The following is a 21370-nucleotide window of genomic DNA, read 5'->3' as shown; positions in this document are numbered from 1 at the left end:
AGACGGAGTCACTTTCTGTATGTAGAACTTGCGTGCAAGCCTTTGATCGACCGATCGAACGATCATCCTCCGGGGACCATTCTGCTTTTGTCGAGCGTTACTTGTGAATCGAAATCGCCGTTTCCGAGCGAAATTGTTCGTCAACTTGCACAGCGAGGAAGTTCGATTTAAGGACGATCTGCTCGAATACCGTTCTCGAGTCTCGTAACGGCAAGCAAATCTCCGTCTCGCGATTCAAATTCCGATCATCTGGTGCACCATAAACGACGTTCGATTCGAGGGACGACAACCACCACGATTTTCGCTATTGTCGAACCGAGCCAGCTGCGGCCGCTTAAAGAAGACCGCGGAAGACGCGGTTTACGGCTTTTACCCGGCCATCACTCCGGGTTTAAATCAATTCTGACGGTTTCCGGCGTAAGCGCGGCCATCGACGTCAGAGCGACTTCCACCAGCCGCGGTTCTGCCTAGACGACCGTCGATGGTATTGATGGTGCTGACGATGCCCGTGCCCGGCCGCTAACTACAATTGACTCCGACCTCTGCCGCTTCTAGACTCCGAGGGAGCCGCTTCGAGGGGCATCTTTTGATTCACTGCCTGCCATAACGTTCCCCGGCTGACAGTTCACGATTCCTCGACGGTGATAACCGCGTCGGACGTTCGCGCTGCCTCCTCGCACGCTTTTCAGCCCGCGACGATATTGCTTAATCGGTTCCTCGAACTCCACCTTCATCTTCGCGATTTTATCTAATTTAATTTCGTACCGTATATTTCAGTTTTATTGCGGTTTTTTCATTTTTAATTGCACTTCGAGATCCGCGTTCTGTTTTCAATTTTAGAGGGGGTTGATATCGCAACACCTGGTTCGAATTCTGCGACAGAGACGGCGACGACACTCCCAATGGGAAATTTCTCAACGGCAATCAATTTTCGCTACTCGAAGCGATTTATGAAAATTATCACGGCGATAAAAGTTTCAACCGGCTGGTTTAATGCGCAGTAAAGAATATTCAAAGAGGATAAATCAGCGGCCTTTCACTCTCGATCTGCCTCCGCAATATAGATTTCCTTTTCGAATGACACGTACCTCGATGTCCTTCGAGTATCGAGCACAAAGAGCCATCGTGGCGGTCGTAAAGCAACTTAAACACCGTTGACTCTGGTAATAATGGCTCGAGCGTTTATTAAAAAAAAGAGGAAAAAGAAAAAAACGAACGGTCTACGCGTCGTACCAGCGCGTTTTTGCCGAGCGAAACCGTATCGCGACCGGTAAACGGATTTGTCAACGGCAAAGTGGATTTCGACAACGCGTTCCGTTCCGCCGGGGAAGACAAGCTAAGAGGATTCGATTTTGCTCGCGCGCAACCAACGGATCGAACAGGAAGTCGAACGGTATTTGAAATGAGACTCACGTGCTCGTCCACCGAGTATGTCAGCTCCCCGTCGTCGTACAGGACGAACCATCTTCTCTGCCACCTCTGGAAAATAGAAAAATACAATTTTTAATCGTGCGAAATCTTTCGCGAGTTACTTCGCGTGCGGAGATATCTTTAATGGTTTTAGAAACTTGAAAATCTATTGAATAGACGATTAACTCGGAGAAAGAAAGCAGGGATCGCGAATAATAATAAAAAATGAAAATGTTGATGTTCGTTTAAAAGACTCGCGATAACTTGTTGCAACTTTCTAACGTGGAAGATCGTTCCACGCAGATAATGCTCGAATAGTTCTGGAAGCTTGAAAGGATTTTAAAAAGCGAGATTAGTCCAGAAGAACAGGGGGGGGGGGGGGGGGTTAGAGAACGCAAAGAATCCACTTTCGATGACACCAGTTTGTATTCGTGGAAGCACTTATTGCATTAAGCGAAAAGAATTCCGGTGAACCCGAGGCTGAACCTGTCCAACCCACATGCAGGAATCTCTAAGGCCTCCCGACGCGACGCGGCAGCTGGACAATTAGCACGGTGGCTGTCGTTAATTAGAAACGAGACTTAAGGAAAGAAGAAGCCGTAGCGCTAGTCTGTCGCGATTTCTCTTTCATTACCTGCTGACAACGGATCAAGTTGTCTTCTCGAGTCGTCCGCCAATTTTTATACGCATCCGCTACCACGACATTCGCGGAAACGATAAAAATCGCAAATAGAAAGCCCTTTATTCATTATTCAAACGCGCCATTGATCCTCGATATTTATTCAATTATTTCTACGCCCATCTCTTAGATTCGTTAACGATACCCGTAACGCGACTACCGAGCACATCGAAAGCAAACCAATCTCGCTTCATTAAATCTAAACTGCACTTCACCGACTTACGCGAAAATCCCCGCGTCGAACAATGCACCCACTCCATAATTCACTACTATCTCCCTATCGATATCGCACCCTAACGACCCACTCCAATTACCCACCGATCACCCATATCTTTCCATCCGCTCTGGCATCTGCCCCTCGCGTTTGCCTCTACATCGTTGATGAGCAAACCGCGATCCACTTCAACGAGCCAAACCACAAATACTTACTCTAATCCTTCTCTCTTACCCTGACAAATGAACGCCAAACAAAAAATGTCTTATTCGAAGCTGTCGATCATTCGCAGAGTAACGCAACGAAAGAATCCATGGTGGACCATGAAGAAGCGTGGTCACAGTTCGCGAGTGGTCGAACGAACCCCTCGATCGTCCGCTGAGGAGGACGCAACGTCGTGGTACCTCCGTGGTACCGTTGCGAAATCCTCCTCTGCGGGCGCACCGGGCGAAGGAGGAGGCCGCTTCGCGCGGCTAGATGGAGAGGCGGCGGAGGATTTCAGCCTACGCGAGGCGGCGGTATCTTCATCTGGTAATTATTCAGCGGGCCTCGCGCGAGAGAGCCGCGGCACGTGCGTGGGAAGATCTGCTCGCGGAGGAAGAGGAAGAAGAAGAAGCGGACGCGAACAATGCCGCGGGATTGAGACGGCGCGAGAGAAAGCACGGAACGGGCCCGTAATCTCTTCCTCGTGCCGCGCCGGCCGGCTAGCGAGCTCCCCGCCTGAATAGAACGCGCGGGGAACGTGCGAAAATCCCGAGGCCCTCTCGCGATCCACCACTCGAGAGTGGTTACTCTCCGCGGCTACCGTGGAGCTGGATTCTTACGATCGATGCTGCCCCTTCGAGGCTTCCAAGGCACGACGCCTGGTGTACGATGACATTTTTGTCGTCCAAAGGGATATTAAGAATTGTTTTGCGTTTTCACATGTCGCGGCGTGAACAAAAGCCAGGAGAACGATGGCTATTTGCGAGACGAAAGCTTCAGTAGAATTAGCACTCCTTGGAGATAGCTGATTGCGTTCAGGAGAAAGTGGAGAAATTTCGTGAATTATCGCGAACCAATGAAATGCACGGTTCAGCTCTAATAACGTAAATTAAGATAAGATACGCTAAACAGCGAGCAGATTAAAGAGCGGTTGGTCCGATTTGTGGGAGGAAAAGTTCGAGAAAGCAAGAGAGCGCGTACTAATTGAAATTGGCCAACATTCGTCGAGAAATAGGTGCCGTGATTTCGTGCATCGAGGGACCCGCGTGCTCCCGACCTACCACATCTTCCTGGTTCGAACAGCCGGTCGTTAACACCGCCCACCAAGCCGGGCTGTTTCTGGTTCAACCCGTTCCGATCATCGATGAGTAAAATCACCGAGGTTCCAACGGTTACGACCGCGATAACGACCTGACCCATTCTTTCAACACTTGTACCTAGCCTACCGCGCTTTCCTATGGGCGTAACGCGATAAAGAACGACGGGAAACAATCATCGGTTCTTTGGATTCCTCGATCGTAGCCGATCCTCCAGTTCTGCTACGGTACGCTGCGTAACTTTGCAGAACCAGATGCCTGAGACACTAAGAAACCAGATACTAAATCGCTATTCGTATTTTCTTTGCGAGCGCGCTAAATTAAATGAATTTGTATAAAATAGTTTTTTTTTTCATTTCTAGTTGGTCGAAGCTAGAGAAAGGGAATCGGTGAGACAAAATTTCTGAGGGTCCGCACCGAGTTGACCGTGAACAAGAGACGAACAGAGGCAAGATCGGAACGCTGACCTACCGCACCTTCTTCCGGGTATAGGGACGATCGTTTTGCATCGCCCACGGATCAAGGACTTCTGGTTTCGTCGGCGCACGAGCGTCGCGTCGATCATCCGGGACGGGATGCTTCCTCGACAGGAAGGTAGGCAAAAAGGTGAGCATACCACTTTGTCACCGGTGACGCGGGGAATTTCGCGTCGCCACGACGCAGAGACACCCTTTCAGATACTTCTCTAATTCCTGTCGTCTCTCTATTCCTCACGATCGCGACTCTATCCCATATGACTCCCATATGAAAGCAGTTGCTATTGATATCTAACTAGATGAATTTGGGGTGGATAGTTTAAGCAGATTTGGATAAAGAAAGAGGGAGTAATTTAGCTCGTGAACGAATTAGCCGAGATGATAAAACGAGGGTTTAAACGTGGCGCAATTAGGATCGAAGCTTCGACTTGGCGGACACTGCGCGGCGTGTACCAACGATGCACAGATAAGAGAAATATGGTGAGGTAAAAACAACAGAGGGGAAAGACAATAGAGCGTTCGGTATGATTCATGTATCTCGTTACGTTCCCGCATGCAAATAGTATGACTAAGACAAAACCGAAGACACCATTTTCTTGAGAAACCTCACGCATTGTATACTTTGCATACAACACTCGAAACCATAAATCGGAAACCACCTCTGCTGGGGCCACAAATAAGACGAGCCAATTATAGCGGCGTTTAAACTGCGTTTATCTCTGCAGAACAATTTCGCATAAAGTACCACGAGCACGACGTGACGCCGTTTCTACGTCGACCGTGCGGTTACCTCCGCTGGTACACGAAATACGTGCAACCGTGTTAAAGCATGGAAACCCTTTCTTAAAATTTCGAAGAAAAATGAGAAAAGAGCGTGGAACGAATTAGAAAGAAGCATCGATTACATCGTTATCGAACGGCGATACAGAGCGGTGACCATAAACTGATCGACGCCTCGCTCGCTCGCTTACTATTCACGGGGAACGTTTCCTGTGCGAGCGTTGAAATCACCGGTTCCCGTCCGTTCGCCGCGCGGTTATCGCGCCGCGATCGTTCCCTCCGCAGATCCATCGATTACGGAAGTTAGAAAGCGGTCCAGTCAGCCGGGGACCAGCCGCGGTAAGAATGAAACACGGACGAATTTATTATCGCCGTAGCACGCGTTGATACGCCGTGATGTTCGCCGCGGTGATGCACGTAACGCGCCGCGATACCATCGCGATTTAGAGCAACGACGGCTCGCGCGAAAACCGAGCCGCGTGCAACCGAGCCGATCCCCGTGGATAAGCCTGTTAAAACGTGCGTACTCTGGGGAATAAATTCTGAGGGGGGAAGAGCGGCGAAAGTCGGGCTAGCGCAAAAGTAACGTCGTTAACGAATTCGACGACCGCTGTCCTGGCGGGCTCGCTAATGATAGCGTTAATTGGTGAATCGTTGCGCAACAATTCTTAGGCGCGGAAAAACTGTTCCTGTTGGAATGTGGAAATGTCACGGTGTAATCGCAACATCTACGGTTACGTAAAGAGGGACGGTAATTAATGCGGTCTTGCGTGTGATCGTGGCAATTTGCAATTCGCTGCTGGCTGCCTCCCCTCCGCTGCAGAATGTCGATGAGCGTTGCTTTATATATAATTATCTCCGTGCAATATGGATTATACGGGGACTAAAAATAGTGTCCACTCTTACGCTCTGGACTTTGATTGGAAATGTCGTTTCCAGAGCAAGTCCGCGTTTAAGTCTATCTTTATAAGCATAACATGGATCTGCATGGAAATTTATACTCGACCGTCTGACTAATCCAAATCTATTTTCTGCTTTTCTAATTCAGTTACATACGTCTTATTGCTCTCTTGCCTTATTTTATCGAATGAACTACTGAGCTTTCTTCAATCAAACCTACGAACCTCAACTTTGGCTAGCCCAACTCCCAACAAAATTTCTAAATATCTTTTTCAATTTCCATTGAATCACCAGACATCCTTCTACACCTCTAAAACCAGCATCGAGTTATTAATACCCGACGTTACATCGAACGTAGAGAGTAAATCTTTACGAATAGGGATCGAAGGTGTTCGTGACATGGTAACTCGGCACTCGAACGTCCCGACTTCCCGTGCGACTTCCTGGTCACCGATCAGCTTGTATCTTCTTCGGGTCCGTGGTCCGTGTTTACCTCACGATTCTCGCGTGGCGTGGTCATACCGTGGCGTGCTACCATGCACAGGCCGCCGCTATCACTTAAGCCTCCCCCCCGCTCCTGCAGCCCGTGTCCAACGGCGTATAGAATGGGCGAGGTTGCTGAAGGGACCAATCTGACCTCAACGGTAACGTGACCCGGCGATTCTGCCGGCGATTCCCGCCGATCGACCGGCCACGATTCAAGCCCATCCTATTTCCCGGCGTTCCACGGGGACAGTCGCGCCGCGGGAATTCCGAGGGAGCCTCTTACACGCGAGTCTAACCGCCCCAAACCGCAGGCACGCGGTTTACGCTCTTTACGACGCGCGCGGCTCGTAAGATTCATCGGACGCGAAAATTTCAACGTTAACGGTTCCATTGCTGGGGGCTGTGTTTTTCTTTACATCTCTACAAACGCAGCGTCAGCTATTTCGTTTAAGCAAGGTTGCAGGATTCGAAACTATCGATGGCAATTTTAATTAACCTCCACAGTTCCTTTTTTGTCTGGTGGGAAGAGATATCGCCGCTTGCAGGGGGACTTGACCCGCGACCGAAACGAGCTTACCCGTCGACCTTGCCAGCCAAATCTGCCATCATCCACGGTGGTCGACTGGAAACGTTCCAATTTCACCGCGCGCTTCCTGGTTATCGATTATCTTCGACCACTTAACCGTCCGTAACGACTCGCGTCGTACGCGCACCGAGGCCAACGTTTAGTCACGGTGCCTTATCAAGAATGTAGGCTACCGGCTTGCTTTTCCTGTTGCGCGAATATATCAATTTACCGTATGTATCACGCGGCTCGATCTACCCGGCCCATCGTTGGTGCCTGGAAACACCCACCGTCATCGTGCGCGTCGGAAATCGATCGATCCGCGAGAAACACCTACCCCCTACCCCTCGAACACCTTCCTACTGTTCCATCGTCTATCCTCTCCTCGTAGCACGCGTCTATCTGGCCAAGGATCCATCGCGAGAGTAGCGACGATCCATTAATTAATCATTACCAGGTTTTCCCATCCGCGCGCGTCTCCTGGTACCCCTTGATGGGATAATCTACGACGGGATCGATCTTTACGGCCGCTGCGAGACTTCCTGGTGGCTGATCGCTCTCTCTCTCTCTCTCTCTCTCTCTCTCTCTCTCTCTCTCTCTCTCTCTCTCTCTCTCTCTCTCTCTCTCTCTCTCTCTCTCTCTCGTGGCCCCTATTCTCCCTTAGATCGAGGCTGCTTCCAGTCATGATACGGGCCGATATCGCGAATCGTTCGCAACACGACAGCAGAGGCAGCGATGATGGTTTCCACCGGGGTAACAGCGATCGCGCGACCAGAGATCGAACGATCGACCGTCCGTTTATTGGCCATCGACGCGATGATACCGTATAACAGCGGCTATACGGTGATAATAAATCGTTCCAGCCGGTTGATTAGCCCCGCCGTGAAATGGTCCCGGGGTGGAGCGATGCCTCCGCGGGAATACAAAGTAGTCGCGCTAACGATGGACACACGGTGTCCCGGGATAGATAGTGTAACCAGATAGGCGATTATCCAGCGCGCGAAACATTGCTTTCGGTTCCTCGCACACTGAAATCCCAGGTACACCGGGGTTTTACGACTTTGCCTAAGCGGTTATCGAAAGCGTTGAAGAAGCTTCCTACAGTTATGGGGCCATTCTTTCAGGACCGCGCTCGAACGCTTTGACAGTGATGACTCGAAAGGAGAGAAGATACAAGTCGAATGTGTATTAATCTCAAGACAAACTTGCAATCTATTAAATCGACAGAAACTATAGACACCTATGATTTCGTACGATACTTTCATCTCTGAAGAAAAGTGCATTTAAAAATGTCCCTCGCCTGAAGAATATTTTAGAGTGAAAAGAATGAACTTGCAAATCTATGAGAATAAAACACGACGTCGAAGGCAGCTGTTCGCCATTCGTCCTCGTCGACGCGGAGCGTATCCAACGCGCGTACGAGCGGACAGCTACCGTTACACTCGTGTTCGACGCGGGATCGATCTCGATCTACGTCGATGCGCGGCGCACAGGTGCGAGCGGTCACGATCGGAGCGCGATCGATCCGAAAACCAAAGAGCCAATCGAGTGGACGTCGTCCAGCCGCTTTTAATTAAAGCTGGACAGGTGCACCGGAGAAAGCACCCGAGGAGAGCCGAGTGAAAGTCGCGTTAAGCAGCCGGCGACGAACGCGCGGAACGCTGCGAATGGTAATGCTCGGTTGTTTAGCCGGTGTCCGGCTAATCGGTGGGCATCCGTTGGATTTAATCGTGCCGATCGTTTACACGATGTAGCTGAGAGTTATAGATACGTGCGGTTCAGCTTGCTGATCTTTGCTTAGAAAATGGCGGGGTGGTTTAGCGAGCGAATTACTCGCTCGAGTCTTTTAGAGTAGGAATAACAAATGTTTTTGAAAATGATCCTTGCATCGCGAGAGTTTATATTCGATGCAAAATTAGATTCATAGGTGTTTAATTGCCTGGCTTATAACAACAAACCGATACAAAGTGCACTAAAGATCGCTCCAGTATTGTGAAACCTATAATTAGCATCGTTGGTGCCTCTCACCTGCGAACATAACCCTGAGGGATATAAAAGAAGAATAAAAGAAGAATGGAGCATTAGTATCCGTCGATTTCTTAAACAGTAAATTACAACTTCCTCTTAACCGTTTCTACTAGCAAAGAATTTCGCTCGATCTTTTTCATCAACCCAGATGGCAATTCTTTCATCCTCTGAACCAGATACTCGACTTTTCCTGATCGTAAATAATTTCCATTGCTTTTATTCGTGAAACCAGAACCATGTCCCACCGTCGAACATTTTTATCTTTTTCCATTTCTAAAACCTGCTTATATAAACAGAAAGATTTTCACATCGACAACTAGAGCACACCCACTATTCCTCTTACGAATAAACATTTCCATCCGAAACGAAGTCTTCTCAAACAAGAAAATTGTATATTCTTCACTCTGCAACCTACAATCAACCCTCAACTAAAACATTATTAAAGAACCAAGGAAGAAGCTTCCTCGAAGGTTCCTTATACGCAACACGATCGACTCGCACTTCGCACTCAACCATAAATTCATCGACAACGTATCGAAGGACGCGAGAGACCGCTCGGTTCCCATTTCGACGGGTCGAGGAGAAGAGAAACGCGAGTCCCCGGAGGGGAGAAATCCTCCGAGGTTGGTCGAACAAAAAAAGGAAAAGAAAAAACATGGGAATCTGGAAGCACGGTTGGGAGCTTGGTCCGACGTTATCAGCGTCCGAGAGTCGAAGAGAGAAATCCTCGACCTTGATGAAAGCGGCGTGACCAACTGGTTACAAAATGTCTGGCTGGGTACGAGCGAAGGGCGGGTGGGGCGGCGTCGCGGTTTCTCACCGCGGGGAAAATCACCGGTCCCGGTTCTAATTAAACCGTTTGTTAAACGGAACGCATCGGTGGCCGCCGCGGCGCCGAGAGCCAATTAAAGCGACGCGATAAATCATCGTAGAGAAGGTCGCGTTGGTCGTTCGTGCGTCGATGATGAACATTCGAGGGCTGTGCTGCGTCCTGGCGGAGTCCTCAGGGAGTCCTCGAGCGAACACGATCGCGGAATTCGAGCGAACGCGGATGGACGAGGGTCGAGGCGCGTGATCGAAGATGAGGATCGATTTGAAGAGAGGCATTGCGGAAAATGTGGAAACGAGGAACGCAAACGCGCGAATTCCACTTGAAGCGAATCTGCGTCGAAGTTGGAGAATGTTTAAGGAAGTGGCGGCGATGAGTGAAGCATTAAAAATAGAACAGGTGAGGATAATTGGCTCGCGCGGATCTATAATCTGACGTTCGAAGTGAGTATCGAAGAATCGAAACGCGGAAAACATAAACTTGTTGGTTAATGAAGATTCAAGTGTCCGTTGAGATGCACGGAAGACGCGTCGCGGGATACAAACTGAAGTGAATCCACGTGAAAATGAACGGTCGGATTTATAGGCTGTACGAGGATGCGATTAAATACGAAGATAAGACTTCCATTACGTAGGAAAGTTTTAGAGACCCTCGCGGTGGAAATATTGGAAAACTTGCAGTAAGTAAATAGCAGGCGGAAAGTAGGAGTGGACGGAGATGATCGGATAGGTCTCAGGGCTGAAGTTTCGAGTCAAATCTGAAGGATCTAAATGAGGAAAACAGTGGATGATGTGGGTTAAAGAGTTTATGTAAAGATGATCGTTACGAGAGCCGGGTTTAAGCGAATCTACGTGAAGATGAACGTCCAGGCTCGGGTATACGTACGAGCATGCGATTAAAGATAAAGATAAGACCCGAGGAAACATTGGAAAAGTTGAAGCAGATAGCCAAGATAAACGAGGCTGCAACAGTAGACTGGACGGAGATGATCCAACCGATTTATGTGCAGTCTGAAGTTTCAACTTGAACCTGGAGGATCTAAACGAGGGAATTATAACTTGAACACCAAGACAAACCAGAAAATAAAGATCGCGTTTCGAATACGAAGCGTGCACACGCGTATCGCGATACTTAAACAGCTAAAAGGAAAGAGGAGAGTCTGAAATTCCACTGTTTCTAAATCCCTCGTCGATCATCAGAAATCGATGATCGCGGGACCAAAGAGAACAATGGCAAAACTCGAGGCACGGGATAATTACGCGCGGATCGTAAACCGAACGAGCCCGAGAATGGCATCCGGGACGATAAAAGGGCCTTTTGTGAACGAAGTAACAACAACGGCCGTCAATCATTGTTCGTTATCCGCGAACGGTTTCCAGACCGGCGGGTAATCGCCGGTGGAATTCTGAGGCGGGTTGCGAACGAGCCTCGCGAAACGCTGCGAAACGATACGGATCTGGCTGGCCAGAAACCGGCAGCCGTGTCGCGGGTCACCGCGTTCCTTGGCGCAGCTCGCTCGTTCCCGCGCGAATCCACCGCAGGCGGGACGATGATCAACGCGTCGACATCCCGCTCGATTTTTCCCTTCACGCACCGGCTGGTACCGCGTGCGCCGCGGTCGTTCCTCGTTTCGCCGATTATTCCACCGGCCACACCTGCGCGAAAGGTCAAGTGCGTCGATTCGCGACCAGCCGTGTATAACTCGTCGTCGTCGTCGTCGTCGTCGTCGTCTTCCGCTGGTTCCTCTCGCTCGCGAGCATACCCTCGGCTCGCGCCGCGAAACGAGGGAACAGCAAGAAACCGAGCCGGATGATAAAAGTGGAATTGATGTAACGGTACTGCCCGCTCGTTAATCAGCCCGCGCGGAATGTCGGATACAAAGTAACGTATGCAGGTACAAGAGCGCGCGTCATTTTCGAGCCACTCGCGTTCCCGTTTTCTTTCAGGGAACTTTCTAGTTGCCGGCCGAATACGCAACGTTTGCTAGAAATAAGAGTAAACGGAGATCGAGGCGATTTTGAGGACAGGGTCGAGGATGAAGTTTCTATACTTGCTCTCGTCGAGGATGATGAATTCTACGAGCAACGAGAACTCGATCGTTAATATTCAAACCACGACGTTGTTCTTCGTTCAATCGAATATTTCACTGCATTAAATATTCGTATCTGTCGTGAAGCAAATGCGACACCTCGAACACTTGTTCCCCAATGAGCGCGCGCGAAAAGAACGAACGCACGATGCTCGTCGACTTCGATTTTTAAGTCTACAAGAAAGACAGAGAGAGGCAGAGAGAGAGAGAGAGCACATAAAAAGTGAAACTGTCAGACGGTAAAACATTTTCATATTTTGAACCGTAGAAAGCGCAGGGACCGGATGCGCCTCGAGTACACGGGTACACGTTGAAACACCGAACGAACGCACCGCGTTGTTCCGTTTAATACGGCCGGTGAGGAACGCCAGTGACCTTTCACCCCGATTTCCTTTTCCGGCCGCTTTTGAGTTCCCGCTCGCGGATGCAAATTCGAATTTCGCCGCCGCCGGTACGCCCACGCGGGCCTAACCTCCGCTAGGCCACCGTGTAATTTATCCGCGGCTGGGATACGCCGCGCGATTTACGCAGTCGGAACGAAGGTGACGCGGAAGGCCTCGTAATTTTCTGCCCCGCCACGTTCCCCATAAGCGAATACACGTTGTACCGTTATCGTAGAACAAGAGAGAACGCTGGAACACACTTGACATCGCTCGTATCTTCAGCTGAATCCGCCGAGCATTGATACTCTGAAATTCCAACAATAACAGCCGCCGCTCGGCTGAATTATCGATCTTGATCGACGAGAGGCGGCGGTGGTAATAACGTTCCCCGAACCTGTCGCGATCTTCCGCGGAAATCCAACGAATCTTAACGGCGATAACTTAAGGACGAACACGGGTAATACGTATCTACGGGAGATGAAACTTTCGCTTACTCCGCCTCGGGTCGTAAAGTGAAATAACAATTTCTATCAACACCGCGGCTCGTTCCTCCGCGGAGAAATCTAAAGGTCTCGCGCCCAGGACAACTACCCGTGGATTTACGAACTTGTTACGTCACGGTAATTAAAACTTCTCACGCGGGAATATAAGAAAGTCTGACACCTTAGGGTCCCATAAACACGCGCCACGCAGTTTCCTTCGTTGAGTCGACGATTTTCGATGCGTCGTCGGCTCGATTCCGAGAGTGCTCGCGTTCTCATCGAATTGAGACGTTCTTCTCGCGAGAAGAACGTGCTCGAAATTAGATTCTTTTTATTAATCCGCGAGATCGAGGGCGCGCGAAAAATTCGATCGACTGGCTGGATCGATCGCGAGGTGAAATCCGGCGGTCGTAAAGTGGAGAGGCGGTAATTGGTCGGTGAGTTTCTCGCGGCGCGAGAGGGTGTACCGGTGCACGAATCATAATTTGCAGTGACAAACCTTTGTCCCGGCCCGCGTCCAATAAATCCCGACACAATGGCGTAGCCGGTTCGTACGGGGCCCCATTACATTACTCCTCGCGCCGGGAGGACAATGCCAGCAGCGGAATAGAAACAAGACGACGAAGCGAGCCGTGAGCGGCCACGGGGCACGGAGAACGCGCCGGACGAACCAAGACAAGGGCCTTTAAACGCTTTTTCCTTGGCTCCTCTCCTGGGGGCGGGGGCCACCGACTTTCTCAAGGTATCATCCGTGCACCAGCTATTTTTATTCTAACTTGAACCACCTCGATCTCGACGTTTCCGGCTGTTCGAGAATATTTATGCGAGAACGCGATCACTCACGCAACCAGGCTTCGTTCTTCGTCCTCGAGGTCGCTTCAAGGCTGTGGCATTTGGATCTTTGAGCTAATCTCGATGCAAATTCGATATCGTAGGGGTTACAAAAAATGGATTTTAATATCGAAGATATGCAGCGATCTTGAGAAGCTTCAACGGCGGAGTGGCCTTCGTAGAATTTGTTTCCTCGTTACCACTCGCACGCGATTAATGGCGGCGGAAATAATTTAGATGCTCGATTTGAAATTACCATCCTCCACGGTGGATGATTTTTAATACGCGATGTTCCGCGGTGATTGAGCATGAAACGAAACTGTAGCTGAATACGTTAGAATATGTTAGCCTCTGCGAAGGTCGTTGAACCACTTCCGCCACGATATTTCTCGATCGCTCTGTCGTAACTGGCATTCCATGTGTCGACCTTAACTCCATCGCGGATTACGATTTTCATAACGCGCGCCTCGACCCTCGACCCTGCTCGATATCGTAAATCGCACTGAAAATTAACGCTAGAAAATCGTGGACAATGATGAGACTCGAATAGGCAGACACCGCAAAGTACACCTCGATATTGCTCGCGAGACAAAGAGTTAATGAAAAAAGTTCGTAGTCTCCGCGAGGAGCCACAACTGAAAAACCAGCGAGAACCACCACTCGAGCGCAATATGAATTGGCGAACAGCCGCCGTGGCATCGGTTCTCGATTCATTTCGAGCCTGAGCAAGAAACCCTCGCCACGGCTAATCCGTGCCGTGTTCCGCGACGTCACGAGAGCACGCGCGGAACCAATAATTCCTTCGTCCAGGCCAGACGTACAGAAAACACGAGTCGGCGACACATTTATCCTGGCCGTATTGCCCTGGCACCGGCTAAGCTGAGCCGGCATTTTCGCATAATCACCGATGCAGATCCGCTCCGCGCCTCCGTGCTCGCTGGTGGACCGATGACGTCGACGGAGGAAGCCGCAGCGCGATCCCAATACCAATTACCGTGGCGAACGGACACGGTCCGTCCGTGACGTACGGTCGATGATACTTTATGGGGCCGGAAGCTGCTCCAGGAAGATTAGAAATCGAGACGATACATCAAACAGGGCGCGGGGGCGGGGGTGGTAACGCTGGTCGTGGCGTAACCTCGCTTTTCCACGGCCAACGGCGGGCAGTCGATTTGAAATTGAAATCGCAACCCGCCTCGGATGACCGTATTTAGCAGGCGAATTAATTAATTAAATAGACTCGGGTGCTAGGAGAAGAAATCGCGGGGGTGGAAGAAGGAGACGGATCCTTATCGACTTATTGGTAACCTTTGGGTTGTAATACGTGACATCGATACGATTTTTTTATTTCTCGTACACGTATCGCGTGTTCTTTACTAATTATCGACTGGTATCGAGTAATCGTAGTTACACTTTTGCAAGGATTTCAATCTCGAATTTGGTACATCGGTAATTAGCGCTGTTAGGAGGCTCGAGCGATGATTAATCGTTTAACATCTGCCGTTTAACAGGTAGATTACGACCGCGTCTGTATTGGATTTCAAGGAAGAGTCGAGTTGTAATCAACGAAACGCGTCGGGTCGTGGTAATAAGGTAATGATCATCGGTTACAGAAAAATCCCTAATGAATCAATCACGGTAATTATCATGGCCGGTCGTCAGGAGGTAAGAAACACTCCGGCGAGCGCCGTTACGATAAAAACCGGCGAGATTACCAAGAACATCTGTTACTCGCCGTAAAACGCGGCGTAAACCTCGAAACGCCGCGAAATAAACCCCGACGCGGAGGGGTTCGCTGTTTGAAAAACCGTGTGTACCGTTAATTGAATAAAATCCAGCCACGGGTTTATGCAGATACCGCCTGCTCGTAAGCCGCGTTTCGAGAGAACTGTAAACACAACGTCCCGGCGAGGCTAGCCGTAAGACACGTTCCAAAGCGAGCAGGTATATACGCGCTCGCGCGGGGCTTTAATAAAATGCCACCGGTCGGATTACTCGGCTGGCTGCTGTTCGCTGTTGCTCTGTAACTCGGCTAACATTGCTCGAAACGAGGCGTTACGCAACGGAATATTACGAAAACGGAACGACCGCGTCCCGGCTAAGCCTCCTCTGCTCGTTCTGCGTGGAACGTGAATGAAATCGCTCGCGAGGCGCACGAGTTGCCGCTGCGAACGAGCGAGTCGTTAGGGGTGCGTCGTTGATCGACTGGATGCGCGATGGAAAAGTAATCGAAAGTTCTGGGATTTTCTGGTTGCAATTTTTATCATTTCTTGCTTGGAATCGTTGATTAGAAGATATGACTGTGGTGGAGATCGAACGTTTACGAGAGGCTAGATATAGAAGGGTGTAAACGTAATGGAGGATAAGTACGGAGAAAAATGGGCGCACTCGTGGAAACTCGATATCGGTATTGAGCACGGTTCTGAGTATTCTACGCAACAATTGGCTAGATTGAAACTAGATAGCCGCGAGCAGGATATACCACGAAATACCAATAGAAAGCGTCATGAACGAATTCCAAAAGGCACTCTCCGCGAACTCGTCGATTTCCCGGAAACCGCTCGCAGTGGGTTCGAGCTACGTCGATTTCACCTGAGCCGAGTCTCGAGTAAACAGTTCCTGGAAACGATTTTCCTCTAAATCCGTCCTCGACATTCCGTTTCGACGAGTACCGTTTCGAGCTCTATTTCAACAGAAAAAGAAGAGAGAAAAGAAATCACAAAATTCACAGTGGAAGACTCGAAACGAGGTGCAGAAGAGAAAGGAGACGATCGAGGACAATCGACGTATTCTCTAAAGGACGCGGTGGATCCGAGAGAGTGACTCGCGGTGGTGGCTCGCAAATCGAACGCGGACGGGGTAAAAATCCGGGGACGGAATTGCCGGCGCTGCGGTGTCGACGCGAGGGTTTCGAACCGGCCGCGCCGGCAGACCCGGTGAAAAGTGGCCCCTTATCTGTCCGCATAGACAGCGCGGAGAGCACGGCTCGTTATCGTGCGGGATGTCCTGCGGGAGGACGCGATCTAAGTAGCAAAGTGTGTAAGGCGTGTCGAACTATCGATTGGCCGACGTATCGTCGACAACGGAAGGTCGATACGCGTAACCGGTGGACGGTCGACGATAAAAGGACAACTAACGGAAAAATGCCCGCCGATATCGCGGTACTACCGTTAATTGAGGATACAGGGGAAAACGCTACTTAACGATTCAGATTAAAGGAACGCGTTCTTCTACTTCGACGAGAGGACATTCCACGACCGTAGACTGCTCCCCCTTTCGCTCGTCGCAAGGGAGGTTTCCAGCCGCTACTTTACGGATGGTTCTTCGAGCGTTTATCGTCTCGCTGAGGAAATCGTCGAACGATCATCGAGGATCTGAAACCTCGAGAGATCACCTGGTCGCGATAACGATAATTTTACATTACGGAAGCTGGACGGTGGCAGCAGGGTGCACGAGGAGCTCGATTTAAATCAGCTCGGTTGACCGAGCGAGCAGGTTGTTCGATCAGGTGACGAACGGTGTAGCCGATCGCGAAGAAGACTCCTCGGGTGGTTACGTAAAGCTGGCGAGGTCAAAGGACACTGGCGAAGATCCCGGATGCGGGGACCGCGACACACGAGCGACGCGGTACCGCCTTCAGCCCGGGGTTACGCAACGAATTACGTTGCACAGCCGGGCAGTTACTCCACGGAGTCCTAACGAGACGACCTTTCGCAGGGAATCACCGCGAAGTACCGCGCGGAATCAATCAAAATTGGACATTCCTAAGCGTGTGGTAACAACTGGAGAAAGTTCCAGCGGCAATCGTAACGCAAGCGGTATGTGGAAAGAGAATTCGCCAGCTGATTCGACGGACTTGGCCAACTCGAGCCGAGTCAGTCGACTCGACTAACTTAACCCATCGATTTAATCGATTCCAGTGGGCTCCGTTAACCCCGACTAACTCAATTAACTCGACCACCGCGGCCGATTTAATTGATTCAGCCGACTCAACGGATTCAATTAACACAGCCTACTAAATCGACCGAACCGGCTCGACTAATTTAATTAACCCAACCGAGGCAGCTGGCAAAAACGAATTAACCGGCTCGAGTCTGCGCTTCGCGAACTTCCCACGAGCGAAGTAGCAAGAAGAACGTCACAGGCCACCATGTATGGATCGCGAATTGGGAAAAACGCACCCCTCGAATCGCCGTGCAACTTCCCTGGAAGCGTGCCGCGTGCGAACGCGACTCAAGCCAAATGAATTCCCGTGGAATTCGCGGGCGAATTCTTGATCGCCGTGCCGAGAACACAGCCGAAAGGTAGCTGGAATTCCTGCCGCGCTAAATAAGGTCGCGTTCTACTGGTTGCACCCTGCCGCGACTCAGATCGTTGGAAATTGTCCAGGAATTTTCCAGCAACGGGATTTCGCGCGATTTTTACCGAATTCTACGGCCCTTCTTTCAAAGGGAACTCGACTCCTCGTTTAACGCGGCTTTCCGCGAGCATTTTCAACAATCGAACCAGTCGTGTCGGAAACGAGACGGTAGGAAATTACATTACGCCGGATTCCGCCAGTGGTAATTGGTTCGCGTCGATTAACACGTGGCACGATTACGAGCTGCGTTTAAAACGTTATTGGGAGTCCGCTAGGAAGATTGTTGCATCCCGTGTTGCAACATGCAAGGGCATACTTGTTAGTACGATTATTAGTACGTCTAGACACGATGGTCATGTTACATTTATGGAACTGAATTAACACGTTCGTGGGTGCTAACAAAGTTATATTTTATGAGTAACATGGTATTTGTAACTTCGAACTCTGACGAGTCTCCATATATTTGTAAATTTCTCGAGGGGAAGATGTTCGTAATTAAAATTCTTGCGCGTTGATGAACTTGAGGCGAGTTTCAACGGTTATGCCATTGCACGGTTAGGTTTATGGTCTGAAGAGACGGATGGACAGACGGACACGCGACGGTTTTAAAGAAAATAGCCTCGAACGGAAGAGAAAAATTGACCAGAGAGACAGGCATATCGTGTGAAACGACGCAAAAGGAGCATCGCTGCTCTGACGCGTAACCTCATTTAAATGCGTTACACGCCGCGAAATAACAGTCCTTTAAGCTCACGGACGAGCCGATTAATTGTCCCGGCAGAGGATCGCCAGTCTCCGTTGCACGCGAATGCAAATCGAGCGCGCGGTTGCAGGTGGAAATTACGATTGCAGCGTGTTTCGCGCGGAAACCAGACGCGGCTGACTTTTAAACGAACTGCTCGAAGCTCGTGTAAAATCTCCGCGTGAATTGTCGTCGTTTACCTTGCGTCCATTCTTTCTCGCCAAAATACTCTAAATCCATCCCTATCCCAATAAGTATTTCTTTTTCATACATCTATAAGCCGTGTATAAAAACGAACAACCAATTTCTCCAAACCATCAGACTTTTGCCCAACGAGTTAACCAACTTCCCACTTGAAAGGTTAACCCGCCACAGCACTCGACGTCATCCAAGTCGCACTCGCAAGGCACGCGCAACATACTTTCACGCGAAACACTTGGAATCCATCGAAACACGGGTTACCAAAGGTACCAAACCACCATTATCCAACGCGTATCTCAGCGCCCACGCACCGCGCATTATCTTGCAGGAAATCGCGAGACGTCGCAACAAAAGGTGCATCACGTTACTGTCACTGTTCACAAGGCGATCCTCCCGCATCCTTCGATCCTCTTTTCCACCACGACTGGTCCACTCGTCGCGGAACGCGATCCCATTCGACGGACCGTTAATTTAATTCGCGCTTTCCACTTAATTAATCCCAATTACGGCGCGTGGCGTCGAAGCGTAGCGGCGCTCCCTCGTCCACCTTGGCGTTTAATCCGCGAACGCTCCCCTGGCTCGCGCGAATCCCGTTGAATTAATGCTCGACGCGGTTATTGGCCGTTAAGTCGATTAATACTTCCGGGTTAACGAGCCGAGCAACGTCTTCCCGAATCCGTGCCGTGAATCTGTACCTCGTTGCTGAGAACGCGCGAGCTTAATGGCCGTGGATTCAGGTGGGCCTCAGGAATCTTCTTAATTGTGGAGAACAGCGCAACCTGTTTTCTTTCCGTGCAATTAGTGGCGTGTTAAATGCGAGACGTTCGAAAGGAATTTGATGGAAATCCAGATGAATATACGTTGATTTTTACGCGTACAACTGAATGCTAGTACGTTGACAAGAATCGCGAGCAATTCTACGCTTCCATACAATCTCACGAAATGACTAACATTCAACGATCGAAAACCTCTCCAAAATGGAGTACAACGAAACGACGAAAGCTCGACTCTGGAACTCTTCCAGAAAAGAGCAGGACTATCAATTCCCGCGGCTGATGGCTCGACATTTTTCCGTTCGATCACGAGGTTCACCCTGGCCACGATTGCACTGGTCTATCCCCCCCCCAAAAAAAACAAAAAAGAAAGCTGGTCTCATTCGGTAAAGTGTTCCCCATCGACGATACCCGATGCAGAAGCGAGGAACGGCGGAATGCTCGCCGGTTCGGCTGGCATCAGCTGACATTTCCTAATCTCGAGAAGAAGAAGCGAGCGGCGGTCCCGAGACGCGTCGTCGCGCGCCTTTCACTCGCCGCGGTTCTCCCTCTGGCGCTCGTAGCGGGGCCCCGTCTCATCCGCGGGCCCTCGCGAAAGGTTACATTTACATGCGGCGACGCGCTCGTCGTCGGCATGTCATTGTCTCCGAGGTTACTGCCATCGGCACGTGCGAGGAGAATGTCGAGTGCTCTCTTACGCGAGGGTGCCATTGATCGAAAACGAGCACGTGCACGGGGACCGCGTCGAGACGTGCTCGTTGTTCCGAATGCGGCAGATACGAGACCGTCCTCTCGTTTCACGGACTCTTTTGTGTGACGACAATATCTGGAATTCCGTCGCGATCTTGTTTCGACCCTTTCGTGGCGAGGCTCGTGATTTTCTGAGGGTTGCGTGTTTAGCGTTTTGCGATTTGTTAATTTATGACAGAAATCGACTGATAGATCGATAGGATTATTTGGAATATTCAACCTATGGTTACATGTTTATCTTGCGTGAATTTAACTCGTGGATCAAAGGATCGAACGCAATCGTAATTAGATACAAATAGTTCGAGTCTAGTAGCTAAGTACACGGTACACACGAACCATATTTGCTTCTTCATTTCTGGTACATACCGCAGAATCTTCCATACTAATAATTGCGCCATTTGTACAAAATATTGCCATTATACATCCGACGCTCCCGCTTAGCAGTTTTCTACCAACTTCTATAAATTTCAGAAAGTCTATCGCGGATCGCTATTCGAGCGCGGACCAATCAATTCGCTGGGATTAATAATCAGCGACAGAGAAGAGCAGTCATCCGTACTCGTCTGCCGGGCATCTCGTTGGGCCGTGTTACGCGCGTCGATTATTTATTCATCGATAAATTATTTGACGCTGCGGAGAGGGCGAGGGCCTGGGGGCACCCTTTTCCCGTCGCGTCGAAGAAACCCAGCTTCCCCTGGGGGCCGCTCGCCCGCTTATTTATCGTCTAGTAAATTGTTCGCCAATAAATAAAAGGCTCATTACAAGCAGCGGCGCGTGAAATGCGCCGCGTGGTTGGAAGCAACGGTCTGCCGATCGTAATCGACCCGTAATTCGACATCGCGCGCACCATCCGCGAAACGGAGACGGAAGCGGATCGAGTCGCGAGTCGACTTCCGCTTGCGTATCCTCTGCGTTCAGAAGACGCGAGATAAGAGAGAATTCCATATTTTGTGTTTTATTGAACTGATCGACGACAGGTGGTTTGCAACCCCTATTTTGGGGTGCTCTGAGTCGTTTAATTGTTTTGACACACTTGTAGAGATCGTTTAGATCGTGTTTTCCCCCAAAATATCTGGATCGCGTTCGATCCA

At 50.1% G+C, this 21370-nt stretch overlaps 1 protein-coding gene across 4 annotated transcripts in view; it reads right to left on the bottom strand.

Moving 5' to 3' along the window:
• Osp (myosin phosphatase Rho interacting protein outspread) overlaps positions 1-21370 on the bottom strand; it is a 172431-nt gene that overhangs the window by 77058 nt on the left and 74003 nt on the right. For all 4 annotated transcript variants that reach the window (XM_076899637.1, XM_076899638.1, XM_076899639.1 and 1 more), the window contains exon 3: positions 1414-1479. In XM_076899637.1, coding sequence (XP_076755752.1) covers positions 1414-1479 — 66 coding nt within the window. The remainder of the gene's footprint in view (positions 1-1413; positions 1480-21370) is intronic.

Source organism: Xylocopa sonorina, chromosome 8, assembly GCF_050948175.1.
Source record: "Xylocopa sonorina isolate GNS202 chromosome 8, iyXylSono1_principal, whole genome shotgun sequence".
NCBI lineage: Eukaryota > Metazoa > Arthropoda > Insecta > Hymenoptera > Apidae > Xylocopa > Xylocopa sonorina.
This window is presented reverse-complemented; position numbering and strand designations above follow the sequence as displayed.